General features: G+C 36.3%; 1 protein-coding gene across 2 annotated transcripts in view; it reads right to left on the bottom strand.

The window, feature by feature from the left end:
• Nucleotides 1–1809: 1809 nt before the first annotated feature.
• The window catches only part of Rbm46 (RNA binding motif protein 46), a 43407-nt gene continuing 21164 nt past the window's right edge, over nt 1810–24052 (bottom strand). Inside the window, exons 5-6 of one of the 2 annotated variants that reach the window (XM_032898189.1) lie at nt 7713–7772; nt 1810–3737 (exon numbers count right to left, since the gene is read on the bottom strand). In XM_032898189.1, the coding sequence (XP_032754080.1) occupies nt 7717–7772 (56 nt within the window). In that variant the 3' untranslated portion in view covers nt 1810–3737; nt 7713–7716. The remainder of the gene's footprint in view (nt 3738–7712; nt 7773–24052) is intronic. The other variant, XM_032898190.1, reaches the window with a different exon arrangement.

Raw genomic sequence — 24052 nt, 5'->3', positions numbered from 1 at the left:
CCCTACTCCTTCATTCCAGCTGATGAGATTAACAGCTCTGATCTACCCACCACCCAACCAAGACTACAGCATGAACACAAATGACCATGGATTGGCATTGAAAACTCTGAAAACATGAGTCAAAAGACACAATTCCCTTTTAAATTTTCTCAGGTATTTTATCACAGCAACAAAAAAAATCCCAACAGATCATGTTAATGTGAGTCACTATAAAAATATGAAATAAGACAGAGTTACCTTGGTTACAGGTAGGTTGAGTTTTAGATACTCGGGGGACATCTGAATTAGGAATTAGCTTTTCATTCACTATGTCAATATTATAGTTGATATCTGCATTTTGATACAAGCTATAGCTCTTTCTTGCCAAGTGTGCTCTTTTAAAATTGGCTTCATCAGCCTTTTATATTGGTTTCTAAACTTTGAATCATTGCTATTAATGTCCTTATTCATGCTAACAAATACTGAAAGTTATGGTTTTCATTTACACCTCTGCTCTAAGGAACACCCCCAAACCTCAGCAGCACTTTAAAGAAGCTGCATGCACTATTTCATAAAGGCTGTCATCTGGAGTGTTTCTCAGCCCAAGAGCTGTACCATCTAAGATCTATCAACAGTTTGTAACTAACGAAGGCCTTCATTTGGGACAAGGACCATATATAATTACCCTCTTCTACAGAAATTAAGGCAGCATGCAATTACATTCACTAGTCTAGTAAAGTCTCATGCAATATGAACACGATTACACTCATCCACACTACTGCACAAAGCAATAACCTTTAACATAAAGGCTGTAATTGTGACTGAGGGGGAAGCGATAAAAGTTGTGCAAAAAATGCTAATTAATAAAAATATATCCCTTAAATATCAGTTACTCCATGACTTCTTAACACTTGCCAATGTTTTAGCTTTAATATTGTAAGACTGATACCAAAACTTACGCATTTACCATTACATCACCATGAATTCAAATATTTTGTGATTGATAGTTCTCTAAATTGCTGGGTTCACCCCAAAGTGAAAACTCTGTAAGAATGTGTGTAATAACTTATTTGAGCTATCACAAACATTTCTGTGAAAAACAAACGTGTCTCTTCTTCTGGTTTAGAGTCTGAGCCTACTACCCTGTGTTCCATGGGTGGTCTCAAAGCAAATGAAAGCATTCACTGCATGTTCTCTGAAAGGATCATTTGCAGCCAATCATCTCTGTGATATTTGTGCTGTACAATATCCATAGTGCTGATTTGATGTCCATACCCATTTAAGTGAGAAAGTCTGAAGCAGTTCACTGCAAAGGCAGCACTTATGCTATGTGAGGAATGTTGTCTTCTTTAGCATTGGAAAGGCTGACATTCATTTACAACTTTCCACTAGAAACTTCAAATTAAGCTGATAGAAAAATTATTTTTAACTATTTTAAATTCTATGCATTCACTCTTGCCTCTAGTGCTTATAGAATGAGTTGAATAAAGGTAATATTTTGAAATATAAAATATCTGATATCAACTATAAAAATTATCACTATAATTATCCATGTATGCTAATAAACTGAAGAGGTCAAAATGGTCTGAATTCATTAATTATTCTTTAGTAAAAAAGGGTGATTCTTGATTATCTACCAAACAAAACTTTCTACTGGTATTTGATTTGTTTTTACAAAACTTTTTTCTCTTTCTATCTGACACTTTGATCTCATGAAGATGTCAAACCTAAGACTCTGCAACTGTTATTGACCTGGCAAAGAAAGAGATGTTCTTAAAGATCAAAGACATTTATATGCATGGATTTTAATAAAAACGAAACACACATTCGTAGTGCCATATATTTAATGTTGAAGAATTTGAAGTATAAAAATTAACACATGATTTGAACATTTAAAAAACATTAACACTTCTTATGTAAACAGTGTAATTAATATCAAAACATAAATGAAGCATAACTATAAAAACCTTAAATATATTAACAGCAAAGTTATAATTTATTTCTGTAACAAATATTAACTAAAATATTTGCTTACTTTCAAGGACCACAATGGTAGACTGATTTTCATTACTACTGCCAAAAATTTGCATCTTAATCTTTTTTGTCTCATTATTTCTTTCTACATAATAGTTAGATGCTTCTGGTTACATAACTGTTTCAAACTCCACTATAAATAGCGATCCTTGGTAATCTAATCTAGTACAACCACTGTCTTTAAGTACTTCAATATTTGTAAAATGCTGTTTTACAAAGTTGTTATACAAAAAAACATAAACTACTGGAATCCTTTCAAGCTTGGGAATTAAAAACCCCCAAAGTTTAAAAAAAAAAGTAGTAGCTTGATATCACTGAGTAACTTTGAATTGCATTTCTGCAAATCCTACCACTCTTGTAATTCTGAATTATAGCTGTTTAATGTTAAAATATTTGTTTTTAAAGTCAAATGTGCAAACCCAATTCTAAAATACAACAGTATTTTAATTTTCATGCCTTATACAAAGAAAATTTTATACTAATATATCCAGACTTTCTTCAGAAGAATGAGGCCTGATTGGAGATATATAGTCGTTGTCCAACATGGCTGCCATTAGCAAGTGATATTGTTGGTGACAAGGGATAGCTTGGATAAGAATAAGGCCTTGAAGTATAAGGAAGCACGCTGGGTGTCCCAGTAGAGAGGGTAGCGCTAACAGGGGAAAGACTATTTATTGAGCTGCGACGGAAATTGTAGTCTGTAAATAAATATATGAACAATTATGCTGCACATCTTTGTGGACACAAATTTAATTCAAAAGACAAAACATGTAAATGACAATCACGTTTTAACATAATGTTCTAACATTTAAGTACCTGATGATACTGTAATGGTGGTGGATTACTATCACTGCAGGGCAAACACCAGCAGTTCCATCAAGTCAGGGTTCTTTCCTTAATGGACAGCACTGTTTCAAAGGTCTTACTACAGTGCATTTTGGGTATCTTTTTCTTTTTAACACAGAAAAAGAGAACCTCTGATTTCTCTTTAATCAACAAAAAGCTTCTCTTAAATTTGGATCTGACACCAAGGGTAGATCATGAAGAAAAAGATAAAAGAACAGCAAATTCAGTTTCTTTTCTTTTTTTTTCTTTTTTAAAAAACCATATTAGGTATCAAACCAGCATAAGCATTTGTCCCTGGACTTCTGGTATGAACTAACTGTCCAAAATTTCATTATTTAAATGCTGGCACAAACATTCATACAACCAAACATCAATTTAACATTAGAGTCTCCCTGGTACCACAAAACTGTAAGATGAATCATCTCTACCAAAAGAACGTCAAAACCATTATCAACTTAATATATAGAAAATTATCCAAAATTAACCAAATTATTCAAACAATTATATTTGAAATATTAATTTCAAACAAACGTTCATCTCATGTACCAATAATTTCCTGCTTCCTTAATTGTAGTAATTTTGTATGTGTGTGTTTTATTGACCAAATTTGTAGATCCTGTACTTTCCAAAAACTCAACTATGCTCTTTACTACAGCATAAGTCAAAGTGGTGACTGTGTCTGTAAAATGATCATTTATCAAAGTTGTGCTATTGTTGGAATGAAAGAAATGGAATGAGATCATTTAATATACAGGTCAAGCTTTCACTCTCCAGTATCATTCACTATGAGGTCTATAACACATGAAGAAACTTAATGTTTAACGAACAGGAATGAGACCAACTGCAGGAGAATAAGCTCAAGCAACATCAGAAAGGACCTATTTAAGAAAAAAATAAAAAAGTGAAAATCAGTTGTAAATAGGTTTAATTGCTAGCACTGTAAAACTCTAATTAAATTTAAATGAATGGTACCACAAGATCAATAAAGCAGCTTGTTTTAAGAAAATATAAACATGTTTTGAAATGTCCAAAGCAATGTTCAAAATATTTCAGGCGTTTTGAAATCATTGGCTTTTCTAACATCAGCTTTATTTTTTCTTTTAAAGATTCTGTTTTACCCAAGAGTTAAAGTATTAAAACCTTAACTGAAACATTAGATCTATTATGCATTGATGAAGAATTTTAAAAGTTGATTCTTTCCTACTGAAGATTATTATGCAATTTATTATGCAAATCCAGTCCCTTAGTAGCCACATACTTCTAACTCACTTAGCTCTTTAAATATCACTAATGTAGTAATCAACAGCATGACTTAGAAATGACTTCAGTAGATAGGAAATATAATTTTCAAGTAGATATCATGCTTTCTTTGAGTTTCCACCATTCAAAAGGTAGCAGAGCCTACTTGTAACATGTGATCCCAGAAGTTATTTCCAGGAGATTTAAAAGCGAGCTCCACAGCTGGCTCTGAACATAACACTTAGCATTTCCAGAGTCCTCGACCACACACCTTTAAACAAATACAACACCTCCTCTGTTCCCATTTAAAAACTACATTAAATCCCAAATTAAAGGTTTATTCAAAATACTATTCATGTAAGGGAATTGGTCAAAAGAAAGACCAATTAGATGCTTGTTAAGATTTTACAAACACTTCATAAGTGAACCCTATTCTTAAAATCACTATGAACCTAAGTATTTATTTTGAGAAAAACATCTGGGTGATTAGAAAACAGACCACAAGTCAAATAAGATTATTAAATCAAATGTAAAGTGAAACTGTATAGCTGAATAAACCTAGGAGTAGGTACACATTCCTTATATATAATTTACATATAGAAAACATCACAAGAAGAAAATGAATGAGTTAAAATTCTAAGCACGTTATTATTATTCAACCCCACCCACCTCAGTTTTTCCTCTTCAAGTACATCCTCAACTCTTCAGTCCCCCTATTTCAGACCCAAAATGATCTGTATACCCTTTATAATGAATGCCAGAGGGTCAATTCAGAATTTAAATTTTATACTTTATGTAATTCATTTCTGGATACTCAAAACAGAGGTTCAATTTCCAAACAGTAGAAGGCACACACCTGATATATTCACTTCATTTAATTCTAATAAGTGTATAAGCTATGTCATCCACAATTAACAGATTTAAAAACCCACAGAATGACATGTCTCTTCAGTTAGTGGTCCTATAGGCAGGCTCACATTCTGATTTCTAGCACCTTGGATTAGTTCATCTGTTTTTGTATTTCATTGTTTTAAAAAAAGTTTCTATTTCTAGCTTCTTTTGTTCACTCTAAGCTCTAGATTCATAATATTTGAGTTATTTCTTTCATTTCATTGTTAAGTAGTACTTGCGGTAAGAATATACCATGATTTTTATGCAGTCACCTGTTAATGAATATGTGAACTCTTCTAACACTGATCTCTTACAAATAAAATATGCCCTATGCTCATTCTTATATAAATCTTTTTGAAGGTTTCTCTTAGCAATGGTAAAGAGCTGAGAATTGAGCTGCAGGAACATTGGGTAAAGATATTATACTCTCGAGATCGTCACTGTGACAATCAAATTCAAATAGTAAAATTCGAACTTGCCTGTTGGTCACATCTTTCACAACAGTTGGTATGCCAGCACAGACGCACACACACACAGGGGTTGGAGGGGGTTGCACACACCTTACTCTGACTTTGGCTGGCCTGAATTCACTTTGTAGAAGAGCAGTTTGCACTGATCCTCCTGCTTCTCCCTCCCAGATGTGATAACAAGTTTGCACTACCAAACCTGGTCAACCAGCTCCAATTATAGCTATGCCAGCACATGTGATATTATACTTCATTGTGGTTTTAATCTAGATTCCCCTGTGGTTAATAATGTGTTCATTACATATTTATACATTTTTGTTCAGCTATGCTAAGTTTCATGGCTCCTTAATATTAGTTTTATTGATTCTAATAAACTTTTTAATAATCTAATTTCAAATTGAAAACTAAGAACAAGCTGAAACTTTACAAGTCTTTAAATCAAATGATCTCAATTCATATGAATGACAAAAACAGTTGATTTAGGTAAGACAGATCCATAGGTTCACAGTTAGATTTAAAAAAAAAGTTAAAATTTTTAGACCTCCTAATTCCTAGGATGCAGTGTTTACATCTGGCCAAGCTTTTAGAGCAATCTTAAGCAGCATATTTGAAAGAAAGCATCTCAAAAGGTCCCCAGAGGTTTCCATTTCGAATGGGCAGGAAAACAAAAGTCAAGTCGATGGTGCTATTCTCTTAAGCAAACTGGACGTGATGTGAACTTAACTATTTCCACAACTATTCTTAATGCATGCAACATCTTATTTCCTCATGTATGAATTTTTTTGTAATTTCACTTGCATTGGTCTTCTAATATAATAGATTTCTTCCCTCCTCTCTCTTTTTCTCTCCCCTGTCTCCTCACGCCCTCTCTCCCACTCTATATCCCGGGACAGTGTCTCCTGTATCTCAGGTTGTCCTTTCATTTGACTTTTACCCAAAAATGAGCTTGATTCTGATCCCTTCGCCTCTTCTTCCCCATTACTGGTAAATTATAAGAAAAAATGACAAATAAAGGCTACTAGAGACCAAACCTTAGCACATAAACCAAAGGATGAAGAAGGGCCAGAGATAGAGAAATTGTGCATTGACACTAAAAGAAGTCCAGCTGCTTTCCTTTCAAAGAAGCAAGACGACCAAATAAACCATACTGCAAGTTGTCTACTGGCTCTCTGTGTACTCAAAGAGCCTAAGGGCGACTCCTTCTTAACCATCTGGACAGCAGCCTCTGAGAACAGAAACCATAACTGGTGCTGTCCCAGTCTACACTTCAGGACAGGCAAACCTGTAGATCACCAGATAACAAATCTGAATCAGAGTGAAGAGGACAGACTTAGATTAAATAAAGGCAGCAACTCTCCTCAAGGTTCATTTTTGCCAGTAAACCAATCCTCACAACTAGTCTTCCTAAGTCAAGCTTTAAAACCTAAGACATTAAAAGAAGGCAGCTCTAAAATAGCACTGTGTTTAAAATTTAGGTGAGATTTAAGATCTATACGTTATAAAAGCTACAGTTTTGCTAAAATCTGTGAGGATAAATTTAGAGTCTAATAATAAACAGATTTCTCATAGGCATTAATAATGTTAGATAATACTTGTTTAGTGCTTAGTATATGCCAAAAATAACCATACAAAACCAGTTGCACACGCACCCTTCTGAAGGCACTGCACGCACTCTCACTTTTAATAACAGTGAATTAAGCACACAGCGGTGAAATAGCCTACCTAGGAACACAGAATTATACAGGGGCTGATTCCTTCACATGGAAAAAAAATAGTTTTGGCAAATCATACACTTACATAAAGCCCACCACCTACCCCATCTAAATCTGTCTCTTGAAGCTTGGTGAGAAAACTAAATGGTGAATTGTTCAGAAATAATTTAGAGTCAAAATATTGGTTTAATAATTTAGAAAAATAGTCTCAGTCTCAGCTTAGTTTGAGAAATACCAGATAATCAAAATATAGTACTCAATCTATGTCTGATGTAAACTATTTAGAATCCAAATGGTTCATTTTAGATATCAGAACATTGTCTTGTTCAAAGGTTTGAAAACATCTGAATTACAGAATGCCATTTAAATTTAAATTTTTTTCTTAATGAGTCTATTCCCATAAACCAATCAGTACAGCTAGTAAAGTGCAGGGTTTAGGTAGCTAAGTCCATGCATTTCCCCATACAGTCATGAGAGGATTAGCTTAACTCTGCTTTCCTGAGAACACAATAGGCCACAGTATTCCTAAGAGATGTTTTCTTACCTGCTTATTTCCTCCAAATTCTTCTACACAGGTCCAGGCTGAAGAGACTGTGTTCCCTGTCTGTAAGCAGTGAAGACAGAAAAGAATTGAGTCTTTAGATTGATGTTATCCCTATCTTGGAAGTGCATGGAATCCTTGACAACTTTAAAACTCTCTGATTGGTAAATAAGAAAAAATGGAGAAAGGGGGACAATTGGCAAACAGGTGTCACTTCTGGACTCTGAAAAGATGAACAAAGAGAACAGTATTCTGATATCTCAATGAAAATCGTGAGTTAGTACATCATCAGAAAAAAAAACATTTCTAAGAAAGTTAAGTTCTTACTCATCAGTGTATTCAGAAAATACCCCAACAGAGATAAAGGATTTTTAAAAAGTAAGTGAGGCTACGTGATTTCAGAAAAGATGAGAAACCTAAGCAAACTCGGGAATTGGAAATGTTTGTAGGTGTAATTACTTATACACGAAGTATCTCTTCCTTCCTGTTTCCAGAAGAGATGGATGACCAAAACAATATTAAACTTCAAAAACCTGCTTGGCACATCACTTCCCTAGGAAACTGCTAAAGCATACACAGCTCCAGTGTCACATCCATTAATTTAGCTGTCGTTTCATATGCCTAGAACCTTCCCATCAAGAGTACACATCCAACTCTGTGCTAAGAAACTGCATACAAGTATGCACAAGTAAAACATGTCTGATGATCTCCAAAAACATTGCAGAGTTTTAAATAATACTTTAAAGATAACACAGTATAAAAATGTCATAATAACTGGTTACCACAGGATCAATTTTGTTTTTAAACACAAGACACCTAGCTAAAATCATTGACAAGAGCTAAGAGGATAACAAATTATAGAGCAATGCTCTTAAGGCACACTGGAAACCTAAAGAAATACACTCTTCTTTGAGCAATGTCCTTGTCCCGGTAATGATTGGTTAATTCTCAAAAGGGAGATGACAAACAGCAAGAAATTCTAATACACAGAAAAATTATTGAAACTGAGAGGTAACAAAATGGAGAGGAGCGACCCTGGTAAAACTGACGTTGAGTAGAGCAGCAGACCGTACTGAACCGAAGGAGACAGCAAATAGAACATAACTGAACTTACAAAGTGTCTCAATTCTGACTAGGAATAAGGATATTTTGTGATGTGATAAAGCACCTCCATGATAAGGAAATTACTCCTCTCTGAATAAAAGTATTGTCAATTAGACTTCAAATTCTCTATAAGTTTTCATTGCAGTATCTGACATTCAATAAAAACTAATAATACTAGAAAATAAATTAGATCACCTAAAGCCAACAGAAATAGTAATCACCCTAAACAACTATATCCAGAAAAACTCTCAATTATCATAGAGAGAGGAAATACAATATTTCAATACAAATTCACATTTAAATAGTATCTTTGCACGGATCCAGTCCTACAGAAAATACTAGGAAAAAAACTTCAATCCAAAGAGGATAACTATATCCAAAAACCCCACAAGAAATAAGTAATTCCATACCAGCGAGGACAAGGGAAGTACACACAAACATAACCACGCGCAAACACACCACCACCACCTTCAAAATAATATACCTCTTAACATCAATGGACTCAATTCCCCAATGAAAAGATACGGGCTAACAGAATGGATGCATAAACAGGATCCATCACTCTGCTACTATGAGAAACACACCACAGCAATAAAGATAAACATTTAGCTCATAGTAAAAGGCTGAAAAAGTTTTCCAAGAAAACAGCAAGCTGCAGTAGCCATTTTAGTATCCAATAAAACAGACTTTCAACAAAAATTAAAAGAGACAGGGAAAGAAATTTCATATTCATCAAAGGAAAAATCTACCAATATTATATCTCAATTCTGAACATCTATGCCTCAAACACAAAGGCAACTACATTTGTAACAGAAACATTGTTAAAGGTTAAATTGCACATTGATCTCCACACATTAATGTGGGAGACTTTAACACCCTATTCACACCAATTGATATGTCATCCAGACAAATGGAACTAACAGACATCTATAGAATATTTCAACCAAACACAAAAAAATACAACTTCTTCTCATCCTGTCATGGAACCTTCTCCAAAATTGACCATATAGTTGGTCACAAAGCAAGCCTCAACAGCCATAAGAAAATGGAAATAATATCTTATCAGACCACCATGTTTAAAGCTGGACTACAACAATAACAACAGAAACAACAAAAAGTCTGCACACTCATAGGAAATAAACAACTCTCTACTCAGTAATCTTGGGGTCAGGGAAAAAATAAAGAAATTAAAAACTTTCTAGAATTTAATAAAACTGAAGTCACAATATACCCAAATTTGTGGGACACAAAGAAAACAGTGCTACGGCACTAAGTGCCTCCATAAAAAATTAGAAAATTCTCATACCAACAATTTAAAGGTACACCTGAAATCTTTAGAGGAAAAAGCAGCAAACATGCCAAGGAGAAATGAAAGGTGAGAAATAATCAAAATTAGGGCTGAAATCAATCAGTTAAAGACAAATAAAACAATACAAAGAATCAATGGAACCAAAAGTTGGATCTTTGAGAAAAATCAACAAGATAGACAAATGCTTGGCCAAACTAACCAAAAGAGAGAGAGACAGTATCCAAATAAATGAAATCAGAAATGAAAAAGGAAACATAACAGCAGACATTGAGGTCTTACTTCAAAAACCTGTACTCCACAAAATTGGAAATCTTAACAAAATGTTGATTTTCTAGATAGATACCACTTACTAAACTTAAATCAAGATTAGTTAAACTATTTAAACATCCCTATAACTCCTAGAAGCAGTCACTGAATGTTTCCCAATCAGAAAAAGCCCAGGACCAGATGGTTTTAGTACAGAATTCTACCACACCTTCAAAGAAGAGCCAATGCCAATATACCTCAAACTACTCCACAAAATAGAAACAAAAGAAACACTGTCAAATCTGTTCTTTGAAGCCATGGTTACCCTGATGCCTAAACCACACAAAGATTCAACAAAGAGAATTTCAGACAAATTTCTCTGATGAACATTGATGAAAAACTACTCAATAAAATACTCACACAACACATTAAAAACATCATCCACCATGATCAAGTAGGCTTCATCCCAGTGATGCAGGAATGGCTCAATATATGAAAATCCACCATATAAACAAATTGAAAGAAAAAAATCACATGATCATCTCATTAGATGCTGAAAAAACCTTTGACAAAATCCAACAACATTCATGTTAAGTCTTAGAGAAATCAGGGATACCTAAACATACCTAAACATACTTGAATGTAATAAAAAAATATACATAAGAAGCCAATAGCCAACATCAAATTAAATGGAGAGAAACCTAAAACAATTCCATTAAAATCAGGTATGAGAAAAGGCTGCCCACCCTTCTATTCTCCATCTGCACCCAGAGCTGGGGCTTCCCCACAGCTGTCAGTTCCAAAATCTGCTGGCAGAGATTCTGCCAGGAGCCCTCTCCCTCCTAAGCACACAGACCACAGGTAGCACCCCATGTTTTCTTCACTGACGATCCAAAAGAGAGACTCGCAGGGACTGCACAGGGCTCAGGAACCAGATGCTTCCGGTTTCCATCTGCCCCCAGAGCTGGGGTGATCGATCCCACATAGCCCTTGGATACAAAACCAAACTGCAGAGAGCTCCTCTCCCCCTTAAGCCTATAGCCCACAGGTGGAACTCCACTTTCTCTCCATTGACTGTACAAGGAGAAACATGCCGGGAACTGTGTGGGAGCTAAGGGGCAGCCTAGGACAAGACCCTTCAGGTCTCCATCTTCACCCAGAGCTGGGACTGTCCCACAGCTCTCAGACCCAAAACCTGCCCTGAGAAAGCTGGTCTCCCAGGAGCCCTCTCACTCCTAACAGGCTCAGGGGCCAAAGGAAGGACAAGCTGCAGACAGAGACAGCAAGACTAACAAATATCAGAGATAAGCAGATGGCAAAATGCAAGCACAAGAAACTAAGCGACAGAAACCAAGACTACTTGGCATCACTTGAACCCAGTTCTCCTACGAAAGCAAATACTGGATCTCCCAATACACAGGAAAAGCAAGATTAGGATTTAAAATCACATCTCATGATGATGTGAAATGACTTTAAGAAGGACATAAATAACTCCTTTAAAGAAATACAAAAAACACAGATAAACTAGTAGAAGCCCTTAAAGAGGAAACACAAAAAAATTCCTTAAAGAATGACAGGAAAACACAACCAAACAAGTGAAGGAATTGAACAAAACCATCCAGGATCTAAAAATGGAAATAGAAACAATAAAGAAACCACAAAGGGAGATGACCTAGAGATAGAAAATCTAGGAAAAAGATAGATGCAAGCATCATCAAAGAATACAAGTGACTGAAGAGAGTATCTAAGATGCAGAACACGGAAAACATTGATACAATAGTCCAAGACAATACAAAACCAAAAAGTTCCTAACCCAAAACATCCAGGAAATCCAGAACACAATGAGAAAAACCAAACCTAGGAATAATAGGTATAGAAGAGAATGAAGATTCCCAACTTAAAGGGTCAATAAATATCTTCAACAAAATTATAGAAGAAAACTTCCCTAACCTAAAGAAAGAGATGCCCATGAACATACAAGAAGCCTACAGAACTCCAAACAGATTGGACCAGAAAAGAAACTCCTCCCATCATACAATAGACAAAATCATGAAATTCACAAAACAAAGAAAGAATATTAAAAGCCGTAAGGGAAAAAGATCAAGTAACATATAAAATCACACCTATCAGAATTACATCACACTTCTCAACAAAGACTATGAAAGCTAGAAGATGTCACACAGACCCTGAGAATACAAATGTCATCCCAGGCTACTATATTCAGCAAAACTCAATTACCATAGATGGAGAGACCAAGATATCCCATGAAAAAACCAAATTTACACAATATCTTTCCAAAAATCCAGTCCTACAACTATGCCCTAGAAAAAGCAAGAAAGTAATCTTGCAACAAAACCAAAAGAAGAGAAACAAACAAACATAACTCCATGTCTAACAACAAAAATAACAGGAAGCAATCACTATTCCTTAATATCTCTTAACATCAATGGACTCAATTTACCAATAAAAAGACATAGACTAACAGACTGGATACGAAAACAGGACCCAGTGTTTTGCTGCATACAGGAAACACTCTTCAGTGACAAAGACAAACACTAAGAGTAAAAGGCAGTGAAAAATTTCCCAAGCAAATGATCCCAAGAAACAAGCTTAGTAGCCATTCTAATATCAAATAAAATCAGCTTTCAACCAAAAGTTATCAAAAAGGATAAGGAAAGACACTGCATACTCATGAAAGAAAAATCTACCAAGATGAAAGCTCAATTCTGAACATCTATGCTCCAAATGTAAGGGCACCCACATTCATAACTCATAATTCAAAGAAACATTACTAAAGCTCAAAGCACACATCATAACTCACACAATAGTGGGAGACTTCAACACCCCCCTCTCAACAATGGACAGATCATGGAAACAAAACTAAAGAGAGACACAGTGAAATTAACAGAAGTTATGAACCAAATGGATTTAACAGATATCTATAGAACATTTCTATATGTACCTTCTTCTCAGCACCTCATGGTACCTTCTCAAAAACTAACCATATAATCAGTCAGAAAACATGCCTCAATAGATACAAGATGATAGAAAAAATCCCATGGATCCAATCAGATCACCATGGAGTATGGCTGGTCTTCAATAACAACAAAAACAACAGAAAGCCCACATACACATGGAAGTTCACATTGTATTACAGAGCAATAGTGATAAAAACTGTATAGTATTGGTACAGAGACATGTAGTTCAGTGGAAAAAACTGAAGACCTAGAAATGAACCCACACAGCTTTTGGTCACTTGATCTTTGACAAAGGAGCTAAAACTATCCAATGGAAAAAAGACATTTTCAACAAATGGTGCTAGTTCAACTGGAGGTCAGCATGTAGAAGAATGCAAAATGACCCATTTTTTTCTCCTTGTACAAAGTTCAAGTCCAAGTGGATCAAAGACCTCCACATAAAACCAGATACACTCAAAGTAATAGAAGGTAAGGGAGAGCTTCGAACACACAGGTACAGGGGAAATTTTTTCAGAACAGAACACAAATGGATTATGCTCTAAGATCAACAATCGACAAATGGGCCCTCACAAAATTGCAAAGCTTCTGAAAGACAAAGGACACTGTCAATAGGACAAAACAGCAACCAACAGAATGGGAAACGATCTTTACCAATCCTACATCTCATTGACAGTAATATATACAAAGAACTCAAGAGGTTAAGACTCCAGAGAATCAAATAATACTATAAAAATTGGGATACAGAGCTAAACAAAGAATTCTCAACTGAGGAATAACAAGTGGCTGAGTAGTACCTAAAGAAATATTCAACATCCTTAGTCATTAGGGAAATGTAAATCAAGAAAACCCTGAGATTACACCTCACACAAGTCAGAAAGGCTAAGATCAAATTATCAGGTGACAGTAGATTCTGGCAAGGATGTGGAGAAATAGAAACATTCCTCCATTTTTGGTGGGATTGCAACCTGGTACAACCACTCTGAAAATCAGTTTGTAGGGTGCTCAGAAAATTGGACACTGCACCTGAGGACCCAGCTATACCACTCCTGGGCATATAACCAAAAGATGCTCCAACATATAACAAAGACACATGCTCCACTATGTTCATAGCAGCCTTATTTATAAAAGCCAGAAGCTGGAAAGATCCCAGATGCCCTTCAACAGAGGAATGGATACAGAAAATGTGGTACATTTACACAATGGAGTACTACTCAGCTATCAAAAACAATGACTTCATGAAATTCATAGGCAAATGGATGGAACTGGAAAATATTCTAAGTGAGGTAACCCAATCACAGAAAAACACACATGATATGTACTCATTGATAAGTGGCTATCAGCCCAAATGCTCAAGTTACCTAAGATACACAGGCTACATGAAACTCAAGAAGGATGACCAAAATGCAGATGCTTCACTCCTTCTTTAAAAGGAGAACAAAAATATCCATTGGAAGGGATAGGGAGTCAAAGTTTAAAACAGAGACTGAAGGAAAGGCCATTCAGAGCCTGCCCCACATGTGGCCCATACACACACACACACACACACACACACACACACACACACACACACACACACACACACACACATACAGCCACCAAAACTAGATAAGATTGATGAAGCTAAGAAGTGCATGCTAACAGGAACCGGATGTAGATCTCTCCTGAGAGACACAACCAGAGCATGTCAAATACTGAGGCGAATGCCAGCAGCAAACCACTGAACTGAGAATGGGACCCCTGTTGGAGGAATTAGAGAAAGGTCTGAAGGAGCTGAAGGGGCTTGCAACAATACCAACCAACCAGAGCTTCCAGGGTCTAAACCACTACCCAAATACTATACATGGATGGACCCTGGGCTCCAACTTCATAGGTAGCAGTGAATAGCCTTGTTGGGGCACCAGTGGAAGGGGAACCCTTGGTCCTGCAAAGGTTGGACCTGCAGTGTAGGGGATTGTTGGGAGGGGTGGTAATGGAAGGTGGATGGGGAGAGGAACACTCATATAGAAGGGGAGGGGTAGGGATTAGGGGGCTGATGGATAGGCGACTGGGAAAGGGAATAACATTTGAAATGTAAATAAGAAATACCCAATTTAATAAAAATGAAAGAAAAAAGAAATAGAAATCATAAATTCTTAATGAAAAAATTATAAAAGTATCTATTCATGCGTCTTTGTGATAAACTAAAATAAAAATTTTCTAGATTTAAAAAAAAAAGGAAGGAAAAAATCCAGGATAGCCAAAATAATCCAGAACAATAAAAGAACTTCAGAAGGAATCACCATCCCTGATTTCAAGCTGTGCTATAGCACAATAATAATAAAAACTGGTACTAGTATAAAAACAAATCCATTGATCAACTGAATTGAATCAAAGACCCAGAAATAACCCCACACAAGTATGGACACTTGTTTTTTGATAAAGAAGCTAAAAAATATACAATGGAAAGAGAAAGCATCTTCAACAAATGGTGCTGGTCTAATTGTATGTCTACATGTAGAAGGATGCAAGTAGATCCCTTATCTATCACCCTGAATAAAATTCAAGTCTAAGGGGATTAAGGACCTCAACATAAAGTCAAATACACTAACTCCCATAGTGAGAAACACCCTTGAATGCACTAGTACAGGAGACAATTTCCTGAATAGATCACCAATGGCTCAAGTTCTAAGATCAACAACTGATAAAAGTCACCTCATGAAACTGAAAAGGTTCTGTAAGGCAAAGAACATTATCATTAGGACAAAATGACAGTCTACGGAGTGGGAAAATATCTTCACCAACCCTACATGTGACAGAGAGCTAATATCCAGAATTTATGAAGAACTCAACAAATACCACCAATACCAAGACCCAGGTATAAAACTCCTGGGCTTCTACCCAAAAGATTCCCCACTATTCTACAGGGACACCTGCTGAACTATGTTTATAGTAGCTTTATTTGTAAGAGCCAAAAACTGAAAACCACCTAGATGTTCCTCAACTCAAGAAAATATAAAGAAAATATGGCACATCAACACAATGGAATACTATTCAGCTATTAAAACAAAGATACAATGATTTTTGCAGGCAAATGAATGGAACTTGAGAGTATCATATTGAGTAAGGTAATCCAGAACCAAAAGTACATACACAGTATATACTCACTTATAGGTAGATAGGATATCCATGCTACACTCAACAAACACAAAGAAGCTAAACAGGAAGAAAGGCCCAAGCAAGAATGCTTGACTCACTTAGAATGAAGGATAAAATAGTTGTAGTAGGCAGATGGAGGGAAGGAACTGCATGGGAGGGGGATGGAGGTTAAGGGGGGGGGGGCTAGGATCAGGTGTAGGGATAGACAGGGGAGATGGTCAGATAGCCATGAGAATGAATAGAAATCTGTGGCGGGCAAGGTTTGGAGTCAGTGAGGGGCATCTTGAGGATGTGCCAGAGACCTATGAATAAGGGAGGTTCTCAAGAATAAATTAAGGGAATTCAGAGCAATGGGGATATGGAACCTGAAGAAGCCATACCTATAGATAGAAAATCCAGTGGAGCAATATGGACACCAACCCACCCTCCACACTTTCCACCCAATTTTTATCCTGCCTACAAGAAACACAGAGACTGAGGGAATGGCCAAGCAATAACTGGCCCAACTAAAGACCCAGCCCATGGACAGGCATCAATCTGTGACACTATTAATCTTATGCTTGAAGACAAGCGCCTAGCATGGCTGTCCTCTAAGAGGCTTCACCCAGCAGCTGTCTCAAAGGGATGCAGAGACCCCACAGCCAAACAGTGGATAGAGCTTGGGGACTCTTATGGAAAAATAGGAGGAAGAATTGAGAGCCCCAAAGTAGATAAGAACTCCACAGACAAACAGGGTCGACTAACCTGGATCCTTGGGGACTCTCTGACTGAATCACCAACCAAAGAGCACACACAAGCTGGACTAATCCCCAATTCCCTGCAAATATGTGGCAGATGTGCAGCTCAGTCTTCAGGTGGGTCCCAAACAACTGGAGCATGGGCTTTCCCTAAAGCTGTTGCCGGTCTGTGGAATCTGTTTCCCTAACTTGGCTGGCTAGACTGGCTTTAGTGGGAGAAAAAGCACCTAGCACATCAGAGACTTGATGTGCCTGGGTTGGGAGATACTGGGGGTATCCATTCTCTTAGAGGAGAAGGGGAGGGGAGATGGGATGAGGGACTGTGGGAAAGCGGAACCTGGAAGGGGGACTAGGATTGGGGTGTAAAGTGAATAAATATAAAGAGAGAACCCAGCTATAAAGGCTATTTAAACTATATTGATTTTGTTCAGTGCAGGGGTGGAATGGAAACACTCTACAGAAACTACTTTCTCCCTGATATCTACTCAACTGGAGTTTATAATCTAGTTTAAATATTTAATTTCAATGAAACAACAGAGAAAACTATTGGAATTTAACCATGGATTACAACTATGCTTTTAGCATAAAAATGATAGCAATTCTTAAATTGTCATTTAAAGGAAAACTAAATACTATGAGGAGTATCTCAATTTAGTGTCAAGTAGTAGACTATGTAGACAGGTGTGCTGGTCCAATTTAATTCACAATTTATTTATAAGTACATATAAGTATCAAGTGCTAATGAATATATTCTGAGAAATATTTTAAAGAGATTATTCAGTTATCAAGAGACTGGTGAAAAGGAATGTCAAAATTTCAAGTGTTAAAGAAATCACAGTCAAAAACAGGAACTGGGCCTATTTTTTGTAGAATTAGAATCACTAAATGTACTATTTTTAATTTTATGTTATGTAACAGAAAGATAAACTAAGTAGAAATATCATTATATAGGAGCTTATCTCTAATTTTGTTCCTCCTGTCTTCAAGCACACATTTATTCATACACACACACACACACACACACACACACACACACGTAATACAAGATGCTGTCAATTATTATTTCTGTTTAAACAAATGTTAATGGTGTTAATATTCCGATTATATTGCTTTAGTTTGATTTCTATTATAATAAAGAGCATGATCAAAAGCAACTTGTGAAGGAAAGGGTAAATTTCAGCTTATATCAATCACAGTCAGTCATGAAGAACACTCAGGGAAAGAACTCACAAGGCAGGAACAGAGAAGCAGAACTGAAGCAAAGACCACGGAGGAAAACTGCTTACTGACTTGCTCTTTGAAGCTTTATCAGCCTACTTTCTCAGGTAGCCCAGGACTACCTGCCCAGGGATGGCACTACTCAGTGGGCTCAGCCCTCCTTCATTAAACATTTATCAAGAAATGTCCCTCAGACTTGCCCACTGACCAATTTAATGGATGCATTTTTCTCAACTGAGGTTCCCTTTCCCCAAATAACCTCAGCTTGTGTCAATTTGAAAAAAAAAAAAAAAAAAAAAAAGAAAAGAAAAAACAAAACCTAAGCATACATGCATGCACATGCAATTAATTTACTATAAATTACAAACAATATGACTATAGAATAACATTTGTTGACCAATATCAAAAACATGTTTCCTGAAATGCTTTAAAAGCTAGTAAAACCATAATCCCTCATTCTCCCACTATACGAAATATATATATTTATATATATATAAGACATATCCAAACCCTTATGCCTCAATATGTGTTCAAGATTGCTAATAACTAAAACATCCATTTATGACCATTTTGAAAATTATATAGCAATAGAAGTTCTACTTCAGTTGAATATACACCTCATCCAGTACTAGCCACCACTCACAACAATTCATAATTTAAATAGTCCTCTGTCTGTGCCTGCAATATCATGGACATTTCTTTTCCAATTCTTTCTTCTTTCTACCGAAATCACAACCAAAATTTATTCTCTTCAGGCTTGTTTAACCTTATAACATATGTATCGCTTTAAATTATTTGAAAAGCACTACTACAAAGGTCTAATAAATGACACAGCATTCACCTATCTTGTATAGGTGAAGGGAAAAGAAACAACCAATTCTCCATGCACAAATCCCTTGACTTTATAAACCTTTATGGACCAAAACTGTCTAATAGTAACCAGGCAGGCATGATTATAAATGACTATAAATCTAACACTCAGAAATAGAGGCAGGAAGATTACAAGTTTGAAGCTATCCTGGTATGCATATTGAGTTCAAAGGCCAGCATGAACCATACAGCAAGACTCTATTAAAAATACAGTCTAATAGTAAATAAAAAGCAACATAAAATTCTTACATTAAACTGTAGTCTGATTATAATGCAGAACAAATTTGAGGTTACTGCGTCCGAAAGAGGCTTAATGCAAAGAACTAAGCAGAGGGGGTAAGCAGAGCGTTCCAGGTTGAGCTATCGACACTAGAGACTAGTGAGATGACAGCTGAGATGACCAAAGCCACAGGCACACATCCAGGATAGGGTGGGAGAGTAACACCAAATGACAAAGGATTCAAACTAGAATCTAGACTTCATAATATGTACCCTAAAATAGCAAAGCCACTGTAGGCTCTTGGGAGACAATGAAAAAAAATAGTTAAACATGCTTAGACTGATCGTTTATGTGGTTGTATTATTGAAATACAACACAAGAGAAGGATAAACTCAGAGTACCAAACAAGAGATCATAAAATATGTCCAGGACCTGGATGGGAAAAGAAATTACATATATCACCATCACTGACTAGCAAGGAACCCTAAAATCTTTTAACTCCAAGGTTAGCTTGAAATCAAGGTATTCTCAAAATGTCCCAACTACAATGATTCACTCTGGATTGAGTCAAATGTCCTAAATCCACTGTGGTGGCTTGAGTAAGAATGGCACCACAGGGTCATAAATTTGAATGCTTAGCCACCAGGGAGTGGAACTATTTGAAAGGATTATGGGCTTGTTGAAAGAAGAATGTATCTGGGAATAAGCTTTGAGTTTTTCAAAGAACCCATACCAGGCTCAGTGTTTTCTCTGTCTCAGCCAGTAGATTAGAATGTAGCTGTCAGCTACTTCTCCACACATTCTGCCATGCTTTCCACTATGGTAAGAATGAACGAAATCCCTAAAACCGAAAGCAAGCCTCAAATTAAATGCTTCCATTTATAAGTGTTGTCTTGGTCACAAGTGTCTCTTCACAGCAAAAGAACAGTGTCTATTTCAGACGTGTCTTACAAGGAGTGGCGTATTGCTCAGAAAGACCTTACCATGCTGTTTGTTAGAGGAATATGGAAGACCTTGGAACTTTGGAGTAGAAAAGTGATTGGATGCTTTAAATGGGAGTGGTCATCCTAGCAGCCAGATGGGAGACAGTCCTGAAGGAAATTTGACTGTGGGGGCCCAGTTCAAGAAGTTTCAGAGGAGAAGATTATTAGTAAGTGGACTAGAAACCATTCTTGTGATATTTTTGCCCTTATACTGAAAGCTTGCCATAATAGAAGCATTTTTGGATGAATGGCTTTGGTGAAATTTCAAGACAGCCTAGTATTAACCATGTCACTCAGTTGTTGTTGGTCACTCTTATGTAGATATATAATGAAAAGGAGCAAACTAGACAAAAAGAGGTACAAAATGTACAGTTTGAGGAGAAAAGGAGCATCAGAAAATATAACATAGAAGACAGAAATTCCAGTGCTCAAGGAGATAAAAATTTTACTGATATTAAATGGAACAAAGGGAGTAATGTCCTCTGGCCAGACTCTGCCCAGCTAAGCTACCAACTAGTAAAAGGAATTCAAGAAAGCACACGAAGTGAAAAAAATACATCAACAACAGAAAGCTCATACAAAGAGGCCAAGCTCCAGACCCAACGGCAGAGCGTGGAAGCTTTCTCCATGTGGTTCTGGCCTTAGGAATACAAGAAAGGGAAAGATAAATAAAATAAAATGGATGAAAACAAAAATACAAGAAAGGGTTTATGACAATGGAAAGACAGTGAGACCAGGCATGTGTCAGAATGTGTCCTTGATGGAGGCCTAGAGAGGTCTTTTGTGTGAAGCTGTGAAGGGCAAGCCTTGTTAGCGTTAGAGGCCCTAACATGTTGGAGATGCTGAGGAAGATGCTAACAGAGTGGAACCGACCCAAGAGAGAGAAGTGTGTTGCAGTCAACAAAGCTGTAAGGATTTGGAGACCTAAGAGTGCTTTGACACCAGACACGAGATGCAGCATTTGGAATTTGCCCTGCTGTTTTGGGTCTTGCTTTGGTTCCAGCATTTCCTCACTATGCTCCTTTTCCTCCATTTTAGAATGGTAATGTACGTGTGTGTCTCTGTATGCTGCAAGTATGTAATCCTGCTTTTTATTTTATAGGAGTTTACAGTTAAGACATTGCCAGAAGTTTCTGAGTGTTTGAACTTTTGACTTTTAAACAGTGTTGAGACTATGACAAGACAATGAAGAGTTTTGAAGTTGTATTAAATGCATTTTTAAATTATATGATTTCAAACTTATGGGGCTGAGGAAGTGGAATATGGTAGTCTGAGTAAGAATGCACCATACAGACTCATATATTTGAATGATTAGCCACCAGAAAAAAAAAAACACTATTTGAAAGGACTAGGTTGTGTCACTGGATGAAGGCTTTGAGGTTTTTAAAAGACCTGTGTTTTTCACTTTCTTTCTCTCAGCCAGCAGATCAAAGAAGAGTTCTCAGCTACTTCGCCAGAGTTACACGTGTCACCTACCATGCTCCTAGCCATAATGATAATGGGCCCAACCTGTGAAACTGTAACCAACCCTCAATTAAGTGCTTTCTTTTGTATGAGTTGCCTTGGTACTATGTCACAGCAGTAGGATAGTGTCTAACACATGTGCAGTAACTGAAGTGATATGTTTAACAGCCCACAGGACTGGTAAAGACCTATCTCTGAAAAGGAGGCAAGGCATCCGTGAGATATTTTATTTTTTAAAGTAATAACTTTTTAATAAAATTTCCACAAGTTCTCAATCTGTTATCAGCTGTTTAACATTAGACAAATGCTGGTTTTTCATTGGAACTATATGGTAAAATTACAAAGATTAGGAGTTAATAGTTAAGAATAACTAGACGGTAAGCAAGTTACTTAAACCTTGCTGAAACTAAAACTTCGTCAGGCATGGTGGCACATGCCTGTAACCCCAGCCCTTGGCAAACAGAGTTTGGCAAGTTACAAGTTCAAGACCAACCAGGGCTACACGGCAAGAACTTATCACAAAAGTAAAAGCCACACTCTCCTTTCACATACCTATTTAGAAAACACAGACTGAAAACATGAATCCCTCAAAGGTTCACATTTGTAGCAGTGTCTCTGCCTTCAGTGGTTTAAGAATTTACACAGTACAAGAATCTTGCCATTTGCTTCTCCCTAAATCATTCCGCTAGTTAACTTACTTCCACTTCCTGGAACTTTAAAGATAAATTCTAAAGTCTTTCTTCCACATGTCACTCTTCAGACATCTGAAGACAGTCACTATAACGCCTCACTACAAATATGAATATTATAAACCAAACAGTCCCAGACATTTCAACTATCTATTTTCTACTTCATGTTACAGTCTTCAACAGTCACTAGTTGTCAAGGTTTACCTAGACTATGGTACTCCAAGCAAACACTCCACATATTCCAAGCCATATACAATTATGTAGTCTAGATACCATGTAACTCTCTTGTTTTGCTTTGAATTATATTAATTTGAGACTGCAGAACAGAATGATTTTACTCTGAATTAGCTTGAAAAAAAAAAAAACAATCCAAGCATTTGTTTGCTAGTTTCCATTCTTTGACAGTTTAAGTATTTAATAATAAAAATGCACAAAACTAAGAAATGTATATAATAAAGACAGACAAGTTATATAATTTAGAAAATTAAAACATTTATAAATAGAAAAATTAAATTCATAAATTCTTTTTATATTCTTTCAAATTTTTTCTCTAGCCCATAATAATATCTAATTTTTTAAAAAACATGATCTACTTAACTATGATTGTTAAAGGGGATTTACTATATATTTATATAGCGCTATGGGACATTTTTTTACTTTTGCTTGGTTTTGTTTTCCTAATCACTTTCTTATGCAACTTATATATGGATTATACTCTCAATATACTCATGTCTCAGACTTAGATTTATATAATTAAGAGCTGACTAGAAATTTTTCATCACATCTTTTTACTTTTAACAGAATTTCAGAATCTCAAAACTTAACTGAAAAAATGTATTGTTCAATAAAACATTCGACAAAAACTAAAGAAAATGGGATAATTTCCCTAATCCGGTACAGAGTACTTGTCATCGCTGGGCTGTTTTCCGAGTCTTCAAACATGTATAAGATCCTGGTCATCTGCTTCAACCAAGGTAAGTTAATGCAGCAACTCCCTGGTCACAGCACAAACCACACAGACAGACAGACAACCACCCGCCCTCCCTTTAAACATTTATTTGTGTCTATGTGAGCATGGGCACATTTGCCTGGTTGCATACAGATGGGCTGACATAGATCTTTTGGAGTTGTTACAGGTGGTCACCAAGAAGCTCATTCTGTGGATGCTGAAACCCCAACTCTGTTTCTTGTGGCTGTATAAACACTCTTTTAAGATCTGAGCCATTGCTCCATAACCTGACAGACTTCAGAGAAGTAAGATTTTTTAAAATGCTGGTGCATAATTGAGAAAAGTAACAGAAATATACCTATATATTATTTCAGAATGAGCACTAAAAACAAGTATACTAGGTATATCTCAGGCAAAACAAACAGCAGAAGAAGACCTTTC

This window comes from Rattus rattus, chromosome 3, assembly GCF_011064425.1.
Source record: "Rattus rattus isolate New Zealand chromosome 3, Rrattus_CSIRO_v1, whole genome shotgun sequence".
NCBI lineage: Eukaryota > Metazoa > Chordata > Mammalia > Rodentia > Muridae > Rattus > Rattus rattus.
The sequence above is the reverse complement of the archived record's forward strand: the minus strand, read 5'-3'. Positions and strand labels throughout refer to the sequence as shown.